Raw genomic sequence first — 23871 nt, forward strand, 5'->3', positions numbered from 1 at the left:
CATGTTCAGAGTCTGCACATACTTTCCACTGAGGGTTTCCCTTTCTTTTTGATTTGATATTCCATAGCTTTTCAATCCCACTACTTGCGACCCTGGGACGTTTGCTGACCCAGAGTGCCAAGTGTTTCCAAAACACAAAAGAGGTTAAATATGAACACCTGTAGAATGTCAGGGAAGGAAAGATGTAAAGTATATTCTAAACATATTTATCAATAGTTTTGATGCTTGTGAAACAGTTGTATTTATTCACTTTAAACTTTGAGTCTGGGATGAATAATGCACACTTTCTTCATTATTGTCCACAAAGCCTTGCTGACCAGCAAGAGGGAGAGGGCTATTCTGCAATTCAGTCTCCCAGCCTGTACAGACGGGATCCAGGACAGAAGGACAATGACGGCAGTCTGTCTCAGCCCTTTAGTCCAGTCCTGACTCCTTGAAGTACCCAGGCCCTCCTGCTTTTTTTCCGCCTTCTTCCCAGAGGAAGGAAGGGGTGGGGGAGCGGGAAACAATTCAAACCCTCTTTGTAAGCGTGTGAATGAATTTCAAGAATGCTGAACACCTCAGTCTTCCAACCTAATTAGAACACGTAGAAAAAGAGACATTTTTAGGACATTTAAAACTTGCAGCATAATAATGTATCTGGAGAGCGGGCACCCGGAGGGTCTCCCCGCCGGCCGGGGCTGCTCCTTGCGCCCCAGCTCCCCCGAGGGACGCGGGTGCGCGGCTCACAGTCGGCAGCCCGGGGGGGGGGGGGGGGGGGGGGGGGCGGGCGCCCTGCCCCTTACGGAGCCTCGAGCCTGCGCCGCTGCTCTCCGCAGCCCACTTCGGAACTGCCTGGGATTTTAAACTTTGACTGATAAAGGACTAACGTCCAAAGACAGGAAGAAAATCACATTCTTATCACGACCATAAGATTTTGTGACGAGATGCAAAGGTCAAGGTTGAAGACTGGAGGATAGAGATAGTCCATGGGGGGGGGGGGCGGGAAGTGGTTAACACCGGGATGCAGCTACGTGGGTTCGGATCCCGAGTCACCATTTGGGCGCCCACTACGTGCCAGGCGCTCAGCCGACCCGGGTGAAGACCGCCTGTGCTGCGGCTTTCCTGGGCGAGTATTAGCTCGGTGGCCGTGGTCAAGTTTCTATACGTTGGCCCGTTCACCTGTAAGGAGTACCTGTCTCACGGAATTGTAGAGACCTGAGTTCTTAAGTATTAAGATATGAACGACGAGCGCGCCGTCGGGCACACAGTAGGGGCTCAGCTCGGTAAGCCTCGGCTCCTCTCTCAGCGTGAGCTCACCTGGTCTGAGCGCAGCGCCGAGCGGACACAGGTGCCACGGCTAAGAAGGGTTCCTCGAGCAGTTCTTTTGAACAAGCGCCGGACGCTAAGGACTTTCGGCTGCAGAGAGACCTGCCAGGGGCTCTGGAAGCAAGCAAGGAAGGGTCCGTAAGCTAAGTCTGTTAGAGGCAAGGGAGCTCCGGCCCCGCAGGCGCCCGCAGAGAACTCCAGGAGGACTCGCCGCAAAGCTTTCCCGCCCCGGGTCTCAAGGAGGAGCGATTAGCATTCGCCCCGCCCCCGTCGCTTTCCGGCCCGCTTATTGGCCCGCGCTCCGCGGCGGCCCGCTCGGGGGCGGGGCCGGAGGGCGCCCGGGGCGGGGGCGCGGGGAGGCCGAGCCCGCGGGGCAGTGGGCGGGGACGCGCGGAGAACGTGGCGGGGCGGCCCACCAACCGAGCCCTGGCGCGAGGGGGCGGGGCGGGGGCGGGGCGGGGGCGGGGCCTCCCGGCGGGCTTTAGAGGCAGGTGACCCGGGCGGGGCGGGACAGGCCAGTCCGCCCGCGCCCGTGTCTCCGCTGCCCTCGGCGCCGCGCGCCGCTCCGGACCCGCCGGAGGTGGGCGAGGGAGTGCGGGAGCGCGGGGGAGGAGCCGCGCCGGGCGCGTCCCGGGAGCGCCGCCGCCGCCCCCGCCCCCGGGAGCCCGCTGGAGCGCGGAGCCCCCTGCAGGGGAGGAGGCGAGCAGCGGGCTGGACGCGGCGGCGGGCGGGCGGGCGGGCGGGCACCATGCAGTCCCCGCGGGGCCAGCGCCGGCTGCTCGCGGCGCAGTGAGGCAGCGGGACCCCCCGGCTGCCGCCCACCGCCTTCCTCCCGCCCAGGTGCTGCCAGGCGCGCTCGCCCCTCGTCCGGCGGCCGGAGCCCGCTGGAGCCCGCTGGAGCCCGCTGGAGCGCGCGGCCTGCTCCCGCTCTGCCCCGCTCGGATCATGCAGGGGGCCCCGGAGGAGGCGAGGGCGAGTGACCGGCCTGCGGCGGCCGCGTCCCGGGCGCGACCCCCTCTCTGAGACGCCCCCACCTGCTGCCATGTGCCGCGCCCCGGATACCCAGCCTGCCGCCAAACTTTTCGGGTGCCAGCCCGGCTCCGAGTCGCGTTTGTGAGCGAGTGTCCCGGGGACGGAGCGCCCAGGCTGGCCGCCGACCGCCTGCTTCTCCCGGGAGCCGCGGAGGTGAGAGCCCGCGCCTTCCCCTTCCCCCGGCCGCGGCCGCGTCCCGGGTCCTCCGCCCTTGGGCGGGCGGCTGAGCGCTCGGGCCCCGCGGTGCAGCCCGGAGGCCCCCGGCCTGGAGGGGGGCGGGCTGGGAGTCGGTAGCTTGGTTCCCGGAGGCGGAGGGGAGGGAAGGGGGAGAGACGCTAACTTAGAGACTCGCGGCGCGCCTGCGGGGGCCGAGCCGCGGACTCCTGTCTAACTGGGAGTGGTTGCGATTTTCCTTCTCCCTCAGCTTCTGGAGTAACGAGTGCTCGCCCCGGCGTCGGAGCCCGCGCCGCCCCTCCCCACGCCGTCTGGCAGCGCCTTCCCGAAACAGTTGATCTCGGACGGATTTGAGAGAAAAAGAAACCAACAGGTTGCCAGCCCCGGCGCCACACGCGCGCGCGCACACACACACACACACACACACACACACACACACACCCGAGTCGGCGGAGAGGCCGGCCCGGTGGCGGCGGGCGGCGGGCGGCGAGGGAGGGAGGGGGCTATGGCTCGGCCTGACCCGTGCGCGCCGCCCTCGCTGCTGCTGCTGCTCCTGGCGCAGCTGTTGGGCCGCGCGGCGGCCGCGTCCAAGGCCCCGGTGTGCCAGGAGATCACGGTGCCCATGTGCCGCGGCATCGGCTACAACCTGACGCACATGCCCAACCAGTTCAACCACGACACGCAGGACGAGGCGGGCCTGGAGGTGCACCAGTTCTGGCCGCTGGTGGAGATCCACTGCTCGCCCGACCTGCGCTTCTTCCTCTGCTCCATGTACACGCCCATCTGCCTGCCCGACTACCACAAGCCGCTGCCGCCCTGCCGCTCGGTGTGCGAGCGCGCCAAGGCCGGCTGCTCGCCGCTCATGCGGCAGTACGGCTTCGCCTGGCCCGAGCGCATGAGCTGCGACCGGCTGCCGGTGCTGGGCCGCGACGCCGAGGTCCTGTGCATGGATTACAACCGCAGCGAGGCCACCACGGCGCCCCCCAGGCCCTTCCCGGCCAAACCCACCCTCCCGGGCCCCGCGGGGGGGCCGGCCTCGGGGGCCGAGTGCGCCGCCGGGGCCCCGTCGGTGTGCAAGTGCCGCGAGCCCTTCGTGCCCATCCTGAAGGAGTCGCACCCGCTCTACAACAAGGTGCGCACGGGCCAGGTGCCCAACTGCGCGGTGCCCTGCTACCAGCCCTCCTTCAGCCCCGACGAGCGCACGTTCGCCACCTTCTGGATCGGCCTGTGGTCCGTGCTGTGCTTCATCTCCACCTCCACCACGGTGGCCACCTTCCTGATCGACATGGAGCGCTTCCGCTACCCCGAGCGCCCCATCATCTTCCTGTCCGCCTGCTACCTGTGCGTGTCGCTGGGCTTCCTGGTGCGCCTGGTGGTGGGCCACGCCAGCGTCGCCTGCAGCCGCGAGCACAGCCACATCCACTACGAGACCACGGGCCCCGCGCTGTGCACCGTCGTCTTCCTGCTGGTCTACTTCTTCGGCATGGCCAGCTCCATCTGGTGGGTCATCCTGTCGCTCACCTGGTTCCTGGCAGCCGGCATGAAGTGGGGCAACGAGGCCATCGCGGGCTATGCGCAGTACTTCCACCTGGCCGCGTGGCTCATCCCCAGCGTCAAGTCCATCACGGCGCTGGCCCTGAGCTCCGTGGACGGGGACCCGGTGGCCGGCATCTGCTACGTGGGCAACCAGAACCTGAACTCGCTGCGCGGCTTCGTGCTGGGCCCGCTGGTGCTCTACCTGCTGGTGGGCACCCTCTTCCTCCTGGCGGGCTTCGTGTCCCTGTTCCGCATCCGCAGCGTCATCAAGCAGGGCGGCACCAAGACGGACAAGCTGGAGAAGCTCATGATCCGCATCGGGATCTTCACGCTGCTCTACACGGTGCCGGCCAGCATCGTGGTGGCCTGCTACCTGTACGAGCAGCACTACCGCGAGAGCTGGGAGGCGGCGCTCACCTGCGCGTGCCCGGGCCCCGACGCCGGCCAGCCGCGCGCCAAGCCCGAGTACTGGGTGCTCATGCTCAAGTACTTCATGTGCCTCGTGGTGGGCATCACGTCGGGCGTCTGGATTTGGTCCGGCAAGACGGTGGAGTCGTGGCGGCGCTTCACCAGCCGCTGCTGCTGCCGCGCGCGGCGGGGCCACAAGAGCGGCGGCGCCACGGCCGCGGGGGACTACGAGGCGAGCGCCGCGCTCACGGGCAGGACCGGGCCGCCGGGCGCCCCCCCGGCCGCCGCCGCCGCCGCCTACCACAAGCAGGTGTCCCTGTCGCACGTGTAGGAGGCGGAGGCCCGGGGGGGGGGGGATGGGGCGGGGGGGGGGTAGCTTTGCCAAGTTCACTTCCGTTTACCTGCGTGGCGCTGAGGCCCCCTCCTGGGGCCCTTTCAAGGGAGCACCTGTCCCAGGACTTCTCAGAGGGGCTCAGCTCACGTGTATTCTGTTTCGCGTTTCTTACTACCTTTTTGTTTTTGTTTTTGTTAGTGGAGCCCTGTTTTTAATTTATATGTAGTTTTCTTAATTTTTAACTTTGTTGCATTTTGGCAACGCAGTTGACCTTTGCTTTTTTGGGGGGGGGGCTTTACAATCCTAAGGTTGGCATTATAATGAAGTTCCGCTTGGTTCAGGTTTCTTTGAACTGTGTGGTCTAAATTGGGAAAATAGATTTCCTATACTTGTGTCTTTTTTTTTTTTTTTTTTTTTGAAAAAAAAATGTGAACAGTGAAAGTTTAAGTTGCTATGACTGGGAAGCTGTCGAGTGCGCTTTTTCAGCTCGTTTTCTCTCCTTTCACTGCTTAAAGTGTCCAAGATGCTTTAAGGCGAGCTGCTTGTCCCTGTTTATAGTCCCCAAGTTAAGGGAAACCCCACCTCAAGCCAAGGAGGGGGAGCATAATGCGGTTAGGGCCTCCCCAAAGTGACAAGGTTAGAGAGTGTTTAATGATTCTGTGTGCCATCCTGGCTTTATTTATCGAGCTTCGGTTTCTTTTCTGTAGTGCTTGTAACCATTCTTAACAGCACCCAGCCTTGTCTTGAATAAGTTAGAGGTGGCATTACAGAGTGCCGGTATAAATATTTGGAAAAGTGAAAACCTAAGGGATGGTGATTGGTTGAATTCTAGACTGGTAAAATGGCAGCTTTGTGCCAGAGGAGGAGTGGGTGGTTCTTAATAGGCTTCAGAGTGATCCCATTTAAAAAAAAAAAAAAAAAAAAAGAACTGGTGTTCAACCTCACTCCCTTCTTCTGGAAGTACTTAGAGATAGTTGTTAAAGGGGCTGCTTTTTAGATTTAAGGACTAAAAAGGATATACCTCCAGTAATTAAGTAAATTTTCAACACTTCTCTTATCTGCTCCACCCCCATCCCACCTCCTTTATCATGTTAAACAGTCTTTTTGCTTTTCTTATTCCTCCTCTCCTGGAGAGCTGTGATTAAGAAACCACACCCACCCTTGAATGGGGTGCTTGAACTGGGGGGGGCGGGAAGGGAGGCTGGTTACCTGTGAACAAACATTGGCAGCAATGAGAGAAAATAAGTGTCCCTGGACTTTGGACTAGTTTAATAGCCAGATATTCCCAAAGCAGCAAAACATGGCTCTCTGCAGGCTCTCAAAACAAATGACACCCGGAATACACCTGCATCTGCTTTTAAACTTATGGATCAGGGCACTGCTACTGCAGGAGGGAAGCTGTCCTCTCTCCCCCATCTCAATCTGTTTTTCTTACTTTTTTCTGAGAAATCCTATATATTGATGAGTACACACTTGCACACACACACCCACATGCATTTTGCTGTTAGAGAATTGTTTGCTTTCCTAAATCTGCTTAACCATTCATTCATATACAAAAGCCTAAATATGAACACACATACACACACACACACACACACACACACACACACACGGGTTTCTTTACTATTAAAGAATTCTGTTTGCTTTTCTAATCTGTTTAACTGTTCCTTCATGAAGACTGTGAGGCCACGACTTGGGGAAGGAGGTGATAGTGCATTGGCCAGCAAAATACCAGTGACCAGGGTTGAGTGGGGACTACATTTACATTTAGAAAACTGAGATGGCAAAGACAATTACAATTTTAGGATGGGTCCCTAGGAAAATGACGAGTCTAGGCATTTGTGCTTCCTTTATACTAAAGTTGGAAAAGTAAGATTTAAATCCAGGACGGTTTTCACTTCAGAGATATTAAGGAAAGAAATGCATAGTTCCCATAGTGAATTGAAACACTTTGCTACAAGGGAGAAGCCTGGTAGTGTAATTTTGCAAACTCTCCAAAGCTGTTTGTGTTCATAAAAATGCACTGCTCTTACACATTCATACTCTGAATCAAAGTTAAAATTTCAATGGAATCAACAAAACTTAATGCCCAAAGTTTTTTGCATGCCTTATTCCTGTCCTTATTCAGAAGCTGCTTTTTTAGAACCTTGGAGTAGATCCCCTGTCTGAGGGCCAAGTTTTCTGTTTTTCGAACAAGGGCCTTTCGTGATCACTTCGACCTCTTCCCTAATATAGTGTGTCTTGTCAGAAAGTACACTGTTCTGCGGCCTGCAGTCATTGTGATTAATTTGGGTTGTCCCCCTTCTTTTGCTTTGTGGAGGAATGGAGGAACGATGCACAGTGTATCTAAAAGTTGCGGCTTGAAATGGATAGAAGTGGATTAATCCTTTCAAAAAAGTATTTTTTTTTCATTTTGGCAACTTGCCAAGCCTAAAGGAACAACCGATTTATTTGAAATAATAATAATAAGGCCTTTGACAAAGGATACTAAGCCAAGAAGAGGCAACACAGGTAATACCTTTTGGGGTCTAGTTGCAGAACCTACTTTCAGAGGTGCCGCTTTCTTTTCAGTCTCTGTCCTCACCCCTGCCCTTCCTCGGAGATAGCGCCCACCTGCTTCCCTCAAGTCTTATTACTATCAACCACCCACCTCTACCCAGGGGAGAGAGAGGTCGGATCTATTTACTGTCACCCTCTACTTCCATCGCACACTCTATTTTCCCCTGATTTGCATTTTTATTATGCAAACAATCCATACTCACAGAAACATGAAAGCTTAGTATGTGGGGGTCTAGCAACTTCTTCACAGATAGCTTTGTGGAGTTGGAGAGGATTTACCATTCAGTTTAACGTCACAGGCACAGCTTCCAGGCTCTCCCTTCCACAGTTCAGTGTGGAGCGTTGTCTCACTTCATAGATTGGGGGGGCGGGGGCAGGATTTAGAAGGTTCTCTAAAGGAACTCCCATGACCTCTCAGTGAATCAGTTGGCCAGACCTTAGGAAGTCTCTTTAACTTACACTACTTCCCTCCTCACATTTTGATATTGTCTAAATTGGCCGAAAATAATTTTTCTTGGTGCCTTATTGGTTTATCTTCGCAAACCTTTGTCACCTTTCCACATGGCCATTTCCAATGACGGGCCTGTGTGTGTATGTGTGCGTGTGTGTACGTGTGTGTGTGTGTGTGTGTTGTGTAATTGTGCGCATGTACGAGCTTAAATAATGTGCCAACAGCACTGTTTCCAAGTTGGTATTCATTAGGCTGTTTCCTCCTGGGCCAGGGCTGCACTAATCCTGACACTGGCTGCCAGGAGAAAACCTCATGGATCCCACACAGAACCTTAATAACAGCATCCCCGACCTGCGCTCTCAAGTACAGAATGGAAACCCCAGAGCTAGGAAACGTAGTTGTATATTTTAATGAACTGCTGCCCCTGCTAACGGGGCTTCTTTCACTTTTGTGCTCTACAGAAAGACCAAGGGGGGTTGGAGGGACAAAGCTTTGAATAACTGCTTTCTAACACCAAATGTGGCAAACAGGACAGAGAACATCACAAATCTAGGCAGGTGTGAGGTACAGTGGCTGAGAATTGCCTGTCTGCTCCCTCTCTCTGCATGCCCTTTCTTGCCTCCAAAGTCCAATCAAGGGATCCTGGGAAGAAAATATGCCTGGAGTGGGGGAGGATGATTCTGAGGGGGGAAAAAGCTACCAAGACATTAAAGCGGGGCAAGGGGGGGGGGGGGCAGGATGTAAGTAACTAAGTAACCTGACTCATAACTCTCAAAAGCTTCTAGCAGCTCAGTGACAATTACAGGATTTATTTCAGCCAGGATCATGTCTGTGGTACATCATTTTGAGACAATATTACTTCATGTTGTTACAAACTGTGTGTGTAGTATGTGTGTGTTGTGGGTGTGTATATACATAATATATATTATATAAGAGATTTAGTGACTTTCGATACGGGTTTGGTGCAGGTGAATTTATTACTGAGCCAAATGAGGCACATACCGAGTCAGTAGTTGGAGTCCAGGGCATTCAGTACTTTTTATGATTTTCCTATATGTATAGTGCCTATCATGCAGCATCCTCACTGTCGTGTCAAATCCAGAACTCACAGATCAGAGCCAGCAATATTTTATTTGTAGACAATCAGCTTGAATCTATAAATTATTATTGGCAGATGATTATAATTCTGAATCCATAACATTAACAAAAGGAAACCCAGAGCATCTTGATAAGTTTTTGTTTCTTGTTTTGTTCCTGGAAGTCCGTAGAACAGCAGTTGTATGTGGTTATGTTAGTCTCAAGCTACTTAATTTGCTGACCTTATTATTTCAGAAAAGATTTTGTATGTATTATATTTGTGGGAAGGTAAAATAATGGTTTGAAATTTTTATCAAATATGGAGAGTAGTTATTTATGAAAAACAAAGAAATGTCTATTTTTGTTTCTTTGTTCCCAATTGATGTAGATAAATTTTAAAGTGCATTAAAAGCAATGGTAAAGAAAATAAAAAGATGCTGTACACGTCTTTTTCTCCTCATGCTTTTATGGAGACACACACTGCTTTCTAAGAGTACCTGAGGAGATTCTAACTTCACAATCTGATTTCTCAGATGGTACTTAAAGCGACAATGTTTTTATTAATGTGAAAATCAAGCAATTCCAGTCACCAGAAGCAAAACTAATGAAAACATGTTTTACTTGAATATGCTTCATAGGTTTCTCCTGCCGATCCTGTGATTGTATCATGATTCACTTGGAAGAAATGAAGGGAAATACATGTAAGACCAGAGACCTTGCCTGAGATTGTGTTCTATTTTATCAACCCTCCATCTAGACTCTCTACTGAACCTCTTTGAATAGAGGTGAAGCTGTTGTTCTGTGTGTCTGGTTGGGAGGCAGGGACTCTCAAAACTATTTCTCATTCAGCAGTTAGACCCGCAACATGGTGTTAAGCTCTAAGTACAAGTCAGGGAGCCCAGGTAAGAGGATAGAAATTGATGTAGGGTTGGCACCTCCCCAATAACCTGGACAGATGTTTAGTAGACCTGAGATACCATTGTCAGAATACTTTCTTCTGGCTGCTGCTTTGGCAAAATGCAGGTTAGCCACCAACCTATGAACCACGGCCTCACGTGAATGCCCAGTATGTCAGTGTTCTCCGGCAATGCTCTGAGGCCTAAGTATGTAGGAGAACCTAGGTAATTAGGAGCTTAAAATCTTGTTTGGGGGGAGATAAGACAAATCCGATAAGAGGTTAATAATGATATGAGAGTATGTAATTTAATGTCAGAGTGAGCGCTATGAACGTTATCAGATTCCTGTATAAGTTAGGGCAATTGGGAGACAGAACGGAAAACACACTAGTTGAGCTCGATCCTGATGGAAGAGCCAAAGGTACCTTACGTGTACAGGACTCTGTCATTGGCATGTCTTCCCTGGGCTCTCTCATTGCTCACCCCCCCCCCCCCACCTTCTTCCCTCAGTGGAAAAGGGGGTGGGGGTGAAGCCACAGGCTAGAGCCAAGGGCCTGTAGAGGCTTAGCAGGTTGGAGAAATAGGTGTGTCCAGGGTATTAATGGTAATTCTTTTAGTGATCTTGAGCTCTTTAGTTCGACACTAATGGAAACAGGACCAAGAGGCAGTAGAATGGTTATGCTTAAGGACTTGGCAGCTAGACGGCTAGGGACTCAAGTTCCAGCTCCACCATTTATGGGCTGTATGATCCTGGACATATTAATCTTTGAGTATTTCAGTTCTCTCATCTGTGAAAGAGAGACAATAGTACTTATCTTAGGTTGAGAGGATCTAAAGGATTAGATCAGGTTAAGACACAAGGAAGAAGCAACTGTTCAGTCATGGAATGGAAAGTGATAGAATCTTTTGGGGCTCCTATTTTTAAAATGTAGATTCCCAGACTTTTTTAAGCTCCAGGAATTGAGACTCAGGAGGTCTGAGGCCCTAAAAGCTGCTGCCTTTTTTTTTTTTTAAAGTAAACTTTATTTTGGAATTATTTTAGGTTTACAGAAAAGTTCCAAAGATAATTCAGTTCCTGTATACCCCTTGCCCATTTGGCCCTAATGCTAACACATCCTCATAGTACACTGTGAAGATGAAGAAGTCAACACTGGCACGTTACTGTTAACTCCAGACTGCAGTTGGATCTCACCAGATTTTCCACTAATGTTCTTTATCTGTTCTAGGATCCAATCCAGGATTCCACATTGCATTTAGAGAAGCTTCGTTTTTCATAGGCACTTGCAGCTGATGAGAGGTAGGTGGTCTGGGGACCGTATCTTGAAAAATAATAGGACACGTGAAGGACGGAGCAAGGTCAAATTGCCCCATCCTGGCATTGGGAAGATGGCAGTTTTGAAGCAGAAGGGGATAAACTGATGGAGGGGTGATGTAGAAGGCTGGTGTTAAAAAGTTGAAATGGAATCCCCCCCTCCCCCCATAAGACAGGAGAGGCTACATTAAGAAGTGAGGCATCTACTCCTTATGCCAGATGAAATGAGTCTTGGAGCTGGAAGGTGGGGTTGCTACCTAGGCTGGGAAGCTCCATCTCGGGGTTGTGGGCATGTCAGGGGAGTCAACGAGGGCAGTGTGTGGGGAACAGCTGGCCTGGGGAAACCAGGAGTGCTCAGGTAGGTGACCATAGGGGATTACAAGGGGCCGGTTAGCCTGGGAGCCACAGAAGTTCTGTATTTCCTGGAACCCGGTGGAAATGCTTTGGAAATGGGTCCCAGTAGTAACTAATATCAAGCATTGCCATGCTGGACACTAGCAGAGGTGAGATGATCTTATTGAGGGAGGACCCTCATCGAAGCCCCCATCTGGGGACTGGAAGGTTAGTAGAATTGAGAATGGTAAGATGATGAAGGAATAGGTGTTTTAAGAAAAAGCTAGCAGGGGCACATGGGTGGCTCAGTCGGTTAAGCATCCAACTCTTGATTTTGGCCCAGGTCATGATCTCAGGGTCATGACATCAAGCCCCACGTTGGGCTCTGTGTTGGGTGTGGGGCCTGCTTAGGATTCTTTTTCCCTCTCCCCCTTCCTCCTGCCCCAACTTTGATCACACACTCTCTCTCTAACTAGCAGAATAATTTGAGGTCTTGAAGTGGATGCTATTGATACCTTTTATTTTTTTTAAAGATCTTATTTATTCATGAGAATCACAGGCAGAGACACAGGCAGAGGGAGGAGCAGGCTCCCTGTGGGGAGCCTGATGTGGGACTCGATCCCAGAACTCCAGAATCACACCCTGAGCCAAAGGCAGACTCTCAACCGCTGAGCCACCCAGGTGTCCCTATTGATACCTTCTTGGGGACCTTAGGTTCTGAGGTGACCACTGAATTTCTTGAATGCATTCAGATTTCTTAGTTCCCTTCCCAGCAGTTATAATCATTACCACCTAACCTGTTCATTCTTAAAAGAACGTTAAACTTTTTTCGATTTCTCTTCATTTCTATACTATTTCATTCTTAATTCTTTCTGCATCCTAGAGATCCCCAACCACCAATCGGTATTCTTAAAATCTGTATCACATTAAGTACATGTTCTTAAAAATAGTGGAAATTGCCTCAGAAACCAAACCGACTGCACCTGTGAACTACAGGGCTGAAGGGCTCCTAAGTCTCTTGCTTTCTTGCTGTCACAGTGTCTGGCTGGTCAGGGCGGTAAGTGGCAAACAGTTAAGACTTCAGGCCATCTAATCCTTAACTTGACAGATGCTGCATGTAACCTGTAGATTCAAGGGCTTTTCCAAGTAGCCCTGTATTCATGAATGCAGCTTCTAGGTGAGACAACAGTTGTAGTTATTTCATATGTGAGTACAGATAAGTCTTGGTGATGAAAGATTTCAGCTAGCTTATACGCTGTGGCTAAACTTTTCCAAAAACATTGTATAACTTGGATACAGAGTGAATGATTTTCCCGTAAGTACTGGGTTCAGCAATTTTTTTTTTTAAATCAAGGACTAGTGTATTTATACATATAGGAAAACTAAATCCAAGAAATGAACTTCGAACTGTTACAAAACCAAGATTCAGTGGTGTTGGATTTCAATAATGAATGGGCATGTGTGGGGCACATTAAATGTCAAAGAGAAGGTCGTGATAGAATCTGATACAGCAAGAAAGTTTCTTTAAATAGAAGCATTGGGCCTCAAGGTCTTAGGATGAACCGTGTGAAACTGCTAATGAGCAGCCATTTTTGACTTATAAAAATGGGAATTTCATCTGGTTCAGACATGTGACCTTTGTCTTTTCCTTGCAAAGACCTAAAAGCCCAGTTCCCAATAGATCAGAGTTAAAGTTTCACTGCAGTCAGTATTCCAATAAGGAAAAAAACTAAAACTGAAGATAAATGAGTTGAGGTAGATCTTCTTTTAGTCTTGTTTAGGGGACGAGCCTTTCCTAGGTATGAAACCCTGAGAACGCTGCCATAGTTACTACCCTAGTGGTAGCAAGTTTCTGTGCTCTGTGACGTTTGTCGGAGAACCTACCAGCTTTCGGGGATGTTTATTACTTTCACCCTAAGTTGACTCAATTTCCCATTTATCAAAATGTCTGTACTGCCATCTAGAATTAAAGCCAACAGGGAAAGAACAATCTGTGATTCTACCTCATTCTGCCAACTTGTTCTTGAAGCTACTCAGGTCGCGTTCCTCCCCCCAGATTTTCATTTAACCTTTGACCACCCTTGTCAGCACTTATGCTTAGTAGTCGGCGTAGTAAAGGGTACAGTCTTACAGTGATTTGTGACAGACCGTCCTCCTACATGAAGTCAGATCATTTAACCTCACCAACAGTTTATCAAGAACAAAGGGATCATCTGAAAAGTTGACCTTACGCAGTGAATTAAGGTAGATGATGAAAATACAGCAGCTTCAGGCTTTAGAGTATTGCTCAAGCGGAGCGGCTAAGGTCTTAATTTTTTAAGATTTCCTTTATTCATGAGAGAGAGACAGAGACTGAGACACAGGCAGAGGGAGAAGCAGGCTCCCTGCAGGGAGCCCGACGTGGGACTCGATCCCAGGCCTCCAGGATCAGGCTCTGGGCCGAAGGCAGACACCCAACTGCTGAGCCACCCGGGCTGCCCAAAGTCTTAGCTTTAAACCTGATGAAGATTTGGCATATTTCTCACTTAAATGTGACTTTGAAAATAGTATTCTAAAAAGTCAAAATAGGTGGGCAGTTTCTCTTTACAGCGACGATTATTCTAGTTCTTCCATTTTCTTTCCTAGGTTTTTTTTAAAAAGGTTTTATTTATTTATTCATGAGACACAGAGAGAGGCAGAGACACAGGCAGAGGGAGAAGCAGGCTCCATGCAGGGAGCCCGATGGGACTTGATCCTTGGTCTCCAGGATCAGGCCCTGGGCTGAAGGTGGCGCTAAACCACCGAGCCACCCGGGCTGCCCTCTTTCCCAGGTTTTAACTGCTTAAAATCCTCACGTTCTGTTTCTGTAGCTTTCCTGTAATTCCTTGCTCTCTGGTATATTTTACCTTTCCTTCTGGTGTGCTTTTTCCTCTTGGCACAAGAAGGAGCTGTTCAAAGATGCCGTCTAACGTGTGATGCCTCTGAGTACGTGGCCAGTGATTTTAAGTGTACTAAAAAAACGTCTTTCGGCTGAAAAGAGCAAAAGCCAAAGAAATACATGATGACACTAACTAGAGACAAGGGTCAAACCAAATCACGAATGGTCAGTTTGAAAATGCTGTCAAGACCCTACTCACGGGTCAGAGCCGACTCAAAGGATCCAAGTTAGGCAGAGATGGAATGCTATGTGAACCAAGAGACGGGGTACAAACACACTAGCCAGATTTTAATTAAAATAGAGTTTATTAGCTTTTAATATAAACATGAGGAAGAAAAACCACATAAGTTGTAGCATTCTTTTCAAAATAAAACTGCAATCAATCAATACTTAACTCTCCAAGCTCCGAACTCCATAAACAATGTTTTTTGAGGTGGTAGATTGTAATATTTGATATACTGTTACGTATCATTTATGTGTCTGTCCTTTAAAAATGATGGAACCTGCAGCACTCAATATAATATGAAGCCTTGCTATACTGAGAGAAAGTATCCCTGGCCCAGACATGCTAGGTTTACAGGCAAAATTCCTAGATTACATTTGAGAAGGCAGGAGAAAGATTTCACATGGTTAGGAACACTAATCTTTTTTTTTTTTTTTTTTTTTTAACATTTCAAGTTTAAGTGACATCATTGCCAATCTCCTAGAAGACTGATTACTTAACTCCCTGCCCTTTAAAGCCTGAGGTGAGGGTTCCTCTTAAACAGCAGGACTGGAAAGAGACCCCTCCAGCCAGGTTAACCCCTTATCATTTATGTGTCTGTCCTTTAAAAATGATGGAACCTGCCCCAATCAATATAATACGAAGCCTTGCTATACTGAGAAAAGGTATCCCTGGCCCAGACATGCTAGGTTTACAGGCAAAATTCCTAGATTACATTTGAGAAGGCAGGAGAAAGATTTCACATGGTTAGGAACACTAATCTTTTTTTTTTTTTTAACATTTCAAGTTTAAGTGACATCATTACCAATCTCCTAGAAGACTGATTACTTCACTCCCTGCCCTTTAAAGCCTGAGGTGAGGGTTCCTCTTAAACAAGGCTGGAAAGGAGACCCCTCCAGCCAGGTTAACCCCTTATCATTTATGTGTCTGCCCTTTAAAAATGATGGAACCTGCAGCAATCAATATAATACAAAGCCTTGCTATACTGAGAAAAGGTATCCCTGGCCCAGACATGCTAGGTTTACAGGCAAAATTCCTAGATTACATTTGAGAAGGCAGGAGAAAGATTTCACATGGTTAGGAACACTAATCTTTTTTTTTTTTTTGACATTTCAAGTTTAAGTGACATCATTACCAATCTCCTAGAAGACTGATTACTTAACTCCCTGCCCTTTAAAGCCTGAGGTGAGGGTTCCTCTTTTTTTTTGCCTTTTTTTTTGTTGTTGTTGTTTTTTGTTTGTTTGTTGGTGAGGGTTCCTCTTAAAAACAGCAGGACTGGAAAGGAGACCCCTCCAGCCAGGTTAACCCCTTATCATTTATGTGTCTGTCCTTTAAAAATGATGGAACCCACAGCACTCAATATAATATGAAGCCTTGCTATACTGAGAGAAAGTATCCCTGGCCCAGACATGCGAGGTTTACAGGCAAAATTCCTGGATTACATTTGAGAAGGCAGGAGAAAGATTTCACATGGTTAGGAACACTAATCTTTTTTTTTTTTTTTTTAAACATTTCAAGTTTAAATGACATCATTACCAACCTCCTAGAAGACTGATTACTTAACTCCCTGCCCTTTAAAGCCTGAGGTGAGGGTTCCTCTTAAACAGCAGGACTGGAAATGAGAACCCCTCCAGCCAGGTTAACCCGTAGGCTCGAAGAGCTGTTTCAGATCACCTACTTTCAGATCACTACAATTAAAAGTCCAGTTCCTTTCAGTTTATTCCATGTGAATTACCATGGCTCTTCATAAGTTTTACCAAATGTAGAAAAAAGAAACTCAGGTGGTCAAAAGAGGTGAACAGCAAAGCCCCTACAAAGAACTATTTTAAAAAGGGGAGGGTACGAGGCATCTCTCAAGTCTTAGTACAATTTTAAGCTTTGATACTTGTGTAAGTATAAATGCTACCGACTTACAAAACACCATTTGAAAGTGTAGTTATGTCTTGTAAACTTACCTAGTTTTGTAAATTTTAGATACTAGACTTTTCGTTTTAACTATTTTTTTGTTCCAGCCAGCATTTGCCATCTTCAAGAGGGGCAATCATCGAAAAGTCTAGTAGACTTTTCGTTTTAACTATTTTTTTGTTCCAGCCAGCATTTGCCATCTTCAAGAGGGGCAATCATCGAAAAGTCTAGTAGACTTTTCGTTTTAACTATTTTTTTGTTCCAGCCAGCATTTGCCATCTTCAAGAGGGGCAATCATCGAAAAGTCTAGTATCTAAAATTTACAAAACTAGGTAAGTTTACAAGACATAACTACACACTTTCAAATGGTGTTTTGTAAGTCGGTAGCATTTATACTTCAGCAGTGCCCTGGAGGGCCCAAGCACACTATATTAAAGCTTAAAGTTGCACTAAGATTTTCAGGACACCTCCTTTTCACTATCTGCTTGTTACCACCGGCCCACCATGTTGGCTGGAATTATGAAAATATCTTTTAATACACATATTTAAGAATGGAAAATCATCAGAAAATGAGAAGCACCATTATAGTTCACAAGAAATGCAGCATGGACCCAACAGAAGTAGATAATCAATCGATAACATACTTTCTCCGTTTATGATTCTCAACATACTAATATGCTAATAAGTAGTGCTTGCAAAGAATCTGAATGACAAGTGTTACTCAGCAGCTTTTTGGTTTAAACTGATTGCCAATAATGACTAGCAGCTTCAATGATAAAATAGGGAGGAAGAACCCTTCAATACCTAACAATGCTACAGTCTGTTCCTAAGTGGCTTTATGAGTTGTTAGGAGTCCCATGTTTTCATGGTAATACTGCATTGATTCTAAAGAAATATGCAGCAATATTGGGGGAGAGGGCAAGAAAAAAAATAGGAAAACAAAAAAGTCATGTAGTTAGTGTCTAAAAATTTGAATTAAAAAAGAAAAAACCTCTCAGCTCATAGCTATCAGCCAATATAGTAAGCAAGTATATGTGTGTGGGTTGGAGCTTTTGCTTTGGAGTGGTTTTTGTAACTCTGTTTACATTAAAAAGGACAAAAGAGTGTTGCATTGACAAAGTCCCGTTCTTTCCTATGAGCATAATCCTTGTGGTCCACGAGTCTCTTGAATTCGAGGTCTTTCTTTTAGATGAAAATATTAACTTTGCTGGTTTGTGAGGAGAGGTGGTATTCCTCCAGTCCTTGTAGAATGAGGGGTTCACGGTGTTCCAACCCCTCCCACACCTCCCTTAAGAAAGGATGGCATTAGAGCGCTGAATACCAATGAAATTATCAGCGCTGAAAGACCTTCTCATAGCAGCTCGAGACCAGTCTTTGTATTTGTCTTCACACAATCTGGAAATGGCCTGGGAAAGTCAATCAAATAGAACACAAGAACAATTAAAAAAGAGGGTTCCAGCCTTTAAAAAAAAAAAAAAAAAAAGCATCACTGATAAGCCACATAGTTACTGCTACCCTGGATAGCGGGGGTGTACACACCCAGGTTCTGAGAATGCTACTTCCTGCCAATTCACTAAGGTAATATCCTTAAAAGGCTAGGATTAGATTGATGGGCAAAGAAGAATTTGCTTATTTACAAATTGGATTCCAAAAATGTCAAAGGTATTCTGACGGGCTCCTAACAGCAATATCACCTGTTCCCAGTACACCTGTTCCTTCAACGTAATGAACATACACCTGGGGGAAAATCAGCATTTACTCAGCCATCCAACTTCTAGGCTTCATTGGTTCTTTTATCCTCTAAGCGAATTCTAACAGGGCAGGCATGTCTGGGCTTTGTTGGAAGGTCGGAGGTCTAATGACCGAAGCACCAAAAAGTGCTATTTCACCTGCACATTAACCATCGCAGAAAATAACTTATTCTAAGCTATACCAAGGTGCCACAAAAGTGTCCATTTAAAATGTGTCTTGAAATTTCAGTTGTGAATCACTTTGCTGTATACTCAAAGTCATAAACCATAATGACTTTGTCTCTTATTTGTTACCATTCCATTAAAAATCCATGAACTCTCTACAGCAGTACTGGAAACACACATTGTACAGTCTCACAGGTGAGCCTCTCAGGTGAGCCATGCTTTCTCTAATAAACTCATGGGACTGACCTGTGTTACCTGTAGAAAACAGTGGCATGAATTTGCAAACTGAGTAAAAAACAGTTAAGAATGGTGGATAGATTATGTACATAGATATGATTAGGGATATAATCAAACTATCCACGTATGATTATATGGAAGGGTAGAGGCTCAAAGGGAAAACCATTACCATTAGGAACAGATTAAATTTGAAAAAAAAAAAAAAAAGGTTAAATTTAAGATATTCTGAACTATGGTTACAGAAGAAAGATCTATATTTTTTCATAATGTAAGATTCTCATATAAATCATAAAAGACAAAGGGAATCTGCCACCAAAGGGTTAAGCTCTTCGATGTTTTTTTTTTTCTTCGATGTGTTAATTTAAAAGCTTTCCATGTTGCTAATCACTGCTTAATGAGATTTAGCCACAGATGCTGGTTTTGGTGGCTAACAGAAAACCCCGCCTAATGATTTCACAGCCTTACCTCTAGGTTTTGTGCTCTTTCTTTGCTAAGAGGAGCAAACAGAAAATTCACGTTGTTGTCATCTGCTAAGGAGCGAAGGTCAAAGTAGTATTTGGCATAAACACTGGAGGGAACATTAATATTAAACTGAAGTAGCTCCAAAAAATGCCTTTCCATCTCATTCCTAAGGGAGGAGACAACAAAACCAACACAAGACAATTTTAGTCAATCGGGCAATCTTCAAAAGTCTCCTTCTGAGCTACTAGGAGGCTCTAAATTCTGTTTTGAGACAAATAGAGGCTACCCAGTAGCTCAGTAAACTCACGCTCAAACAAGGTACAGCTATTTGTGGTCCTTTCTGCATCCCAGCACTTTGAGTTTGGGACAAGGGGGAAGAGGTTATGGCCCTCTTATGCACTCCTGCTGCTGACTCAGGGGCTCATTCTTCAGAGTTCCATTAGTGCAGCTGTACGATTCAGGCTCCAGGCTCACTCACAAGGCCCCACTATAGTGATCAGATGAAAGGAATGATGTATGCTGTTTATTAGCTCTGAAGAACTCGCAGACATTTTCACCGGGCCGATAACAGGAAGGGGCTTATTGAAGTGGAGACGCGCCAACAAAAGGAGTGGGCACATCACCACGGCAACAAATGGATCCATCGAGAGCCACTGCTATTATCTCTGAGGGCGAAAACTCTTGAAGCAACAAGGATTCATCTCAAATAAATAAATAAATAAAGCTAGATTCGATGGAAAGGGGAATCCCCTCCCCCGCCCCAGTACATGGGGTTGTGTCAAAGGGCACACATAAATGCAAGTTTCCGCTCACCTTAATCTTACTACGGCAAGAAATTGTCACTAAGACAGGCCAGGATGCACTTTTTAAACTCTGGAGGGCAGAACGATCAAAGAGATGCCTTGGCTAGACTAAACTCACTATGATCTGACCTCTGGTAGAGCACTGGACTCAAACAGCCTTTCTCTAGGGTTGGGAATGCAAGCCCGAGATGTGTCACCACCCCTTGCCAGAAGAGAATGAACACACCCGCAGGGGGCGAGTTCAAGAAAATAGGAAAGAAAAATGTTGGGAGTAGTCCTTTGCTCCACGTGACCACAAAAGCTCACTTGTTAAATGTTTAAGTAAATAAATATAAAATTTGCCACTTTCACGGTAATCCTTTTAAAAAATTACATAAAAATACCTGAACAAACACAAAGGAGCTTACTTTATAACATTTGGTTTCTTGGTTTTAAAGTTTTAATATTTTATCCGTTGGACAGATCAACAAACGTTGATGTTCTCCTCTCTTGTATGGTACGGGGAGCATTCAGAATATGAGCAGAGAGGAGGTTCGCATTTGTTGAATTTTAAACCCAATTGAACCTACTTCCAAATTTAATTTCCTGTTCATATGGCTGTGAGTCTATAGAAATGTAAATCAGATAATGTTTTGATAATCAGCTAATCAGGACTTAATTTACTAGAGGAATAAACGCACTTCACGATCCCTTTTATATTTTCTCCACTAATACATTTTAATTGTGTGGAAATACAGTACTTCATAGGATTAACATGTCTATTAATAAAGGTTTAATCACTGGAGAAAAGCCTTATGCCTATAGAATATGCATCTTCTGGGTTTTTTGTTTTTTAAATAGCCAAATGGCTGAATAGCACACCATTTACAGGCACAGCAAATCTTCTGAATAGCAGCTGCTCAGTTTAACTTATTCTTTTGAAGGGGAACATATTCTAAAGCATAGATGTTGGAAAGTTTGAAGAAAAAGCTGAAAGACACAATTTTTCAATTTAGACTCAAAATGAGACTATTTCAAATGGAAGTCAACAGCAGGGAGATAAAACAAATGTGTATTAAACACTTTGTTGTAATGCTTTCCAATTTCCAAAGATGATAAACAAAAGCAGCCTATTATAAACCTAGCTCCTGGTGCTGCTCTGTTTGTACACAAAATGTATTATTAGGGAAGCGGTCTTCTTGTAGCTAGGCACTGCCACCCCTGCTCCTGGAAAGTCACTCTTAGGAGCTCACACACTTCGCAGCATGTGCTGAGGTTTTCACTAGAATCTGTCTCAGCCAGGTGCGTTGAAGGTTTTGAGAAAATTTCAGCTGTCACCATGGTAGGGCTAGTGTTCACAACTGCCCATTTTTCTTCCTTCAAGGAACCAGAGTTTGCAGACTGATGACTGTGGTTATCAAAGTCACTTTAGCTCCTGCAACTTCCAGAGGTACTTTGATTCGTTTCCAATTATTTGCCATTACATCATTTGCTACCATGGCTGCAAGCAGCATCTCCGGGCCCACTTAGTTTACACTACTATCAAGAGCCACCCTGACAGCCACCAACAATCCCCTTCTCCTAGTCACCTAAGTATCCTCACTTCGGTTGTAAATATGCACTTTGGTAATTCTGAATGACAATCTTATCTAGAGTAATGGGCAAAGGTAACAAAAACAAACCTGCCACTGCCTGCCATGATCTTAATCTTCCCATGCTGTTCTGTAGAATCAAGACGTGTTCTTCCGCATTTTCCCCAGATGCCACCCACAAAGACGTACATACGTTTTCACTCTCAGGCGGGCACCCTGAGAGCGTCTACTGGAAATACTTCACTGGCTCATCCTGCTTATCACCCTCAGGGCCCTCATGGAAGTCAGGGTGGCCAAATCGAAAGCCCTCACTAAGTCTGGTGTTTCACTCCCGTGTCAGCATGCCACCTGAGAGGAACACCCTCATGGCTAACAGAAGGCCCCGCAAAGCACTGCTGTGGTTCCGCAGTGCCCCAGGAGACCCTCAACCACCACAGGCACGTGGTGATATCCTAGTGATGCTTTTTGGGACAGCCTGAGAAACAGGAGCTTTCTAACTCCTCAGACCTATTTTAAGGCAGGTGCAATACTCCTAGCAGGGGAGGAGGCAGGAGCACTGGGATCTGAAACCTTCATACACGTGGCTACTTTTGTACCATGGTTTCTGGAACAACAGAACTTCAGATAAAAAGGAGAGAAAGACCAGCAGAAGCTGACTCGAGCTGAAGGTATAACCTCTCACTAGTCTGGAGACCCTAAGACCTTAATAGTGGCCAAACATTTATTTTAAAGGTCAGCACGGGCCTCTTAAAAATGGACTGGCACTGGCACACAGCTTTAAGAAAGCCATGAAGATACTTATGATACTGTGTTGATAGTAAGCCTGTAAAATGCCAAAACCACCAGAAAAATATACTTCAATTTACCACTCACATTATTACAACAGTAACACATCAAGACCTACCAATTAACGATGGCGAACAGGAATTGTCATACCATAGCCAGATGGGAAGGCCGTAATTTTTGCCTATTTCAGTTCTCTGCCCAATGTAACCTTTAAAACTGCTTCTTAAAATGTAAACTTTACCGGAGCAGAGGCGGCGCTGGGAAATGGTTAGAAGTTCACCCAAACCTTACAGACTCACATGTCCTCAACTGTAATGTCCTTCAGGATTTGGCAGTAGTCCACATTCCATACAGCCTGATCGTCCCAAACCTTGGAGGCAAGAAGAATGGCTCCCAAGACAATTCTTTTCCAGTTAGTGGGACAAATGTCGATCTCAGCATAAGTTAAAAGCCTTTCTAAGTAAACCTGCAAAAGTAGAGCACTGGTCTTTGATTTTAGTTCAGTTTAAGTGCTGTGATAAGAACTGTTAGGAATGACAGATTGCATCTGTTTTTTACATGCCTTTTATTCTTACAAAGGTCTACAAAGACCTGGCTCCGCCAGCCAAAGCCAGCGGCCAGGTCACAGCCGTGGGTCGGATACTTCTGTTGCCTACTCTGCCCATGTGAATTCCTAGCCTTGGTCACGGCAATGAATGGATATCTCGGTGAAGGGCATCCTGAGCACGGGCACTGGGTTGTTAACCTTCCCATTCATAAAGGGAATGGATTCAGTACAACTGATTACAGATTCAAGCTGTTCAATGAACCCGAGTGCCTGCCCGGAGCACGGTACCCTACCTGGCTGGTTGTCACATGATCATTGGTCATCTTCCAGATGACCCGAATACGTAAAACCCCGGGTCCTAGGAGCACGTTTGCCTTCCCCCTTCCACAGCAAGGAGTCCTTCTGCGGCACAAGCCCGAAGATAAAAACTGGTGGTCGAGAGCCTCCCAGTGGCTGCCGTGTGGTGCAGCAGGACAGAAAGTTCAAACAGGTGTGCTTGAGGCCGGTCTTGCAGTATTCCTGTCAATTATTCCTCTAATATCTGGTGTCTTTTAAAGGAACATCCGTGCAAAGGCTAGTCCTCCTCTTATTTCCTCATCTTCACATCTCCATTATCATTTCACAATAATTTGTTTCTGTCTTATGTAACCTGCAGCTTAGTCAATTCTGCCGCTTTTAAAGTGCTAGAGACCTGCCAGGTTCTGCAACCCTGGGACTCCTCTAAACCTGCCGTGAGAGGACTCCCCCGGATTTCTTTCCCCTGTTTCAAAAGTCTGCTCTAGAGAGACCTGGGCGGAGTTAACAGCTGAGGGAAGATTACAGAGGTAAGCCCTGATTTGTTGTTACTTCAAAGGATGCTCTGCAGAAGAGTATATATGCCATTTGACAAGAAGAAAAGTCCAATTTTAGAGTGTTTATCATCTGAAGGTTGTCAGACTGCCAGTCAGATTTGCCCATATTCTCCAAACTCGACTGTTTTCAAAACAAATGGTTCTTAGAACACTGTATGTTCTTAGTGAAATTCTGCTCCCATTCCCCTAAAACTCACAAACTTCCCTACAAGGCTCAACTCCGTACTTTCTGG

The 23871-nt window shown here is 47.0% G+C and overlaps 2 protein-coding genes across 4 annotated transcripts in view; one reads left to right on the forward strand and one right to left on the reverse strand.

Annotated features, from left to right (window-relative positions):
* The first annotated feature begins 1855 nt into the window (after window positions 1–1855).
* Window positions 1856–4805, forward strand: FZD5 (frizzled class receptor 5). The gene is made up of 2 exons (XM_077884972.1): window positions 1856–2493; window positions 2765–4805. The coding sequence occupies exon 2, from the start codon at window positions 3020–3022 to the stop codon at window positions 4787–4789; it is 1770 nt and encodes a 589-aa protein (XP_077741098.1). The 5' UTR covers window positions 1856–2493; window positions 2765–3019; the 3' UTR covers window positions 4790–4805.
* Window positions 4806–15271: 10466 nt separating this feature from the next.
* The window catches only part of CCNYL1 (cyclin Y like 1), a 37716-nt gene continuing 29116 nt past the window's right edge, over window positions 15272–23871 (reverse strand). For all 3 annotated transcript variants that reach the window (XM_077884975.1, XM_077884974.1, XM_077884973.1), the window contains 3 exons: window positions 22540–22706; window positions 19084–19246; window positions 15272–17871 (listed from right to left, as the gene is read on the reverse strand). In XM_077884975.1, coding sequence (XP_077741101.1) covers window positions 17755–17871; window positions 19084–19246; window positions 22540–22706 — 447 coding nt within the window. In that variant the 3' untranslated portion in view covers window positions 15272–17754. The remainder of the gene's footprint in view (window positions 17872–19083; window positions 19247–22539; window positions 22707–23871) is intronic.

The sequence above is a fragment of the Canis aureus genome, chromosome 36 (assembly GCF_053574225.1).
Source record: "Canis aureus isolate CA01 chromosome 36, VMU_Caureus_v.1.0, whole genome shotgun sequence".
Taxonomy (NCBI): Eukaryota; Metazoa; Chordata; class Mammalia; order Carnivora; family Canidae; genus Canis; species Canis aureus.

Coding starts and splice junctions, on each gene's coding strand:
- FZD5 (XM_077884972.1), top strand. CDS start 3,020: ATGGCTCGGCCTGACCCGTGCGCGCCGCCCTCGCTGCTGCTGCTGCTC.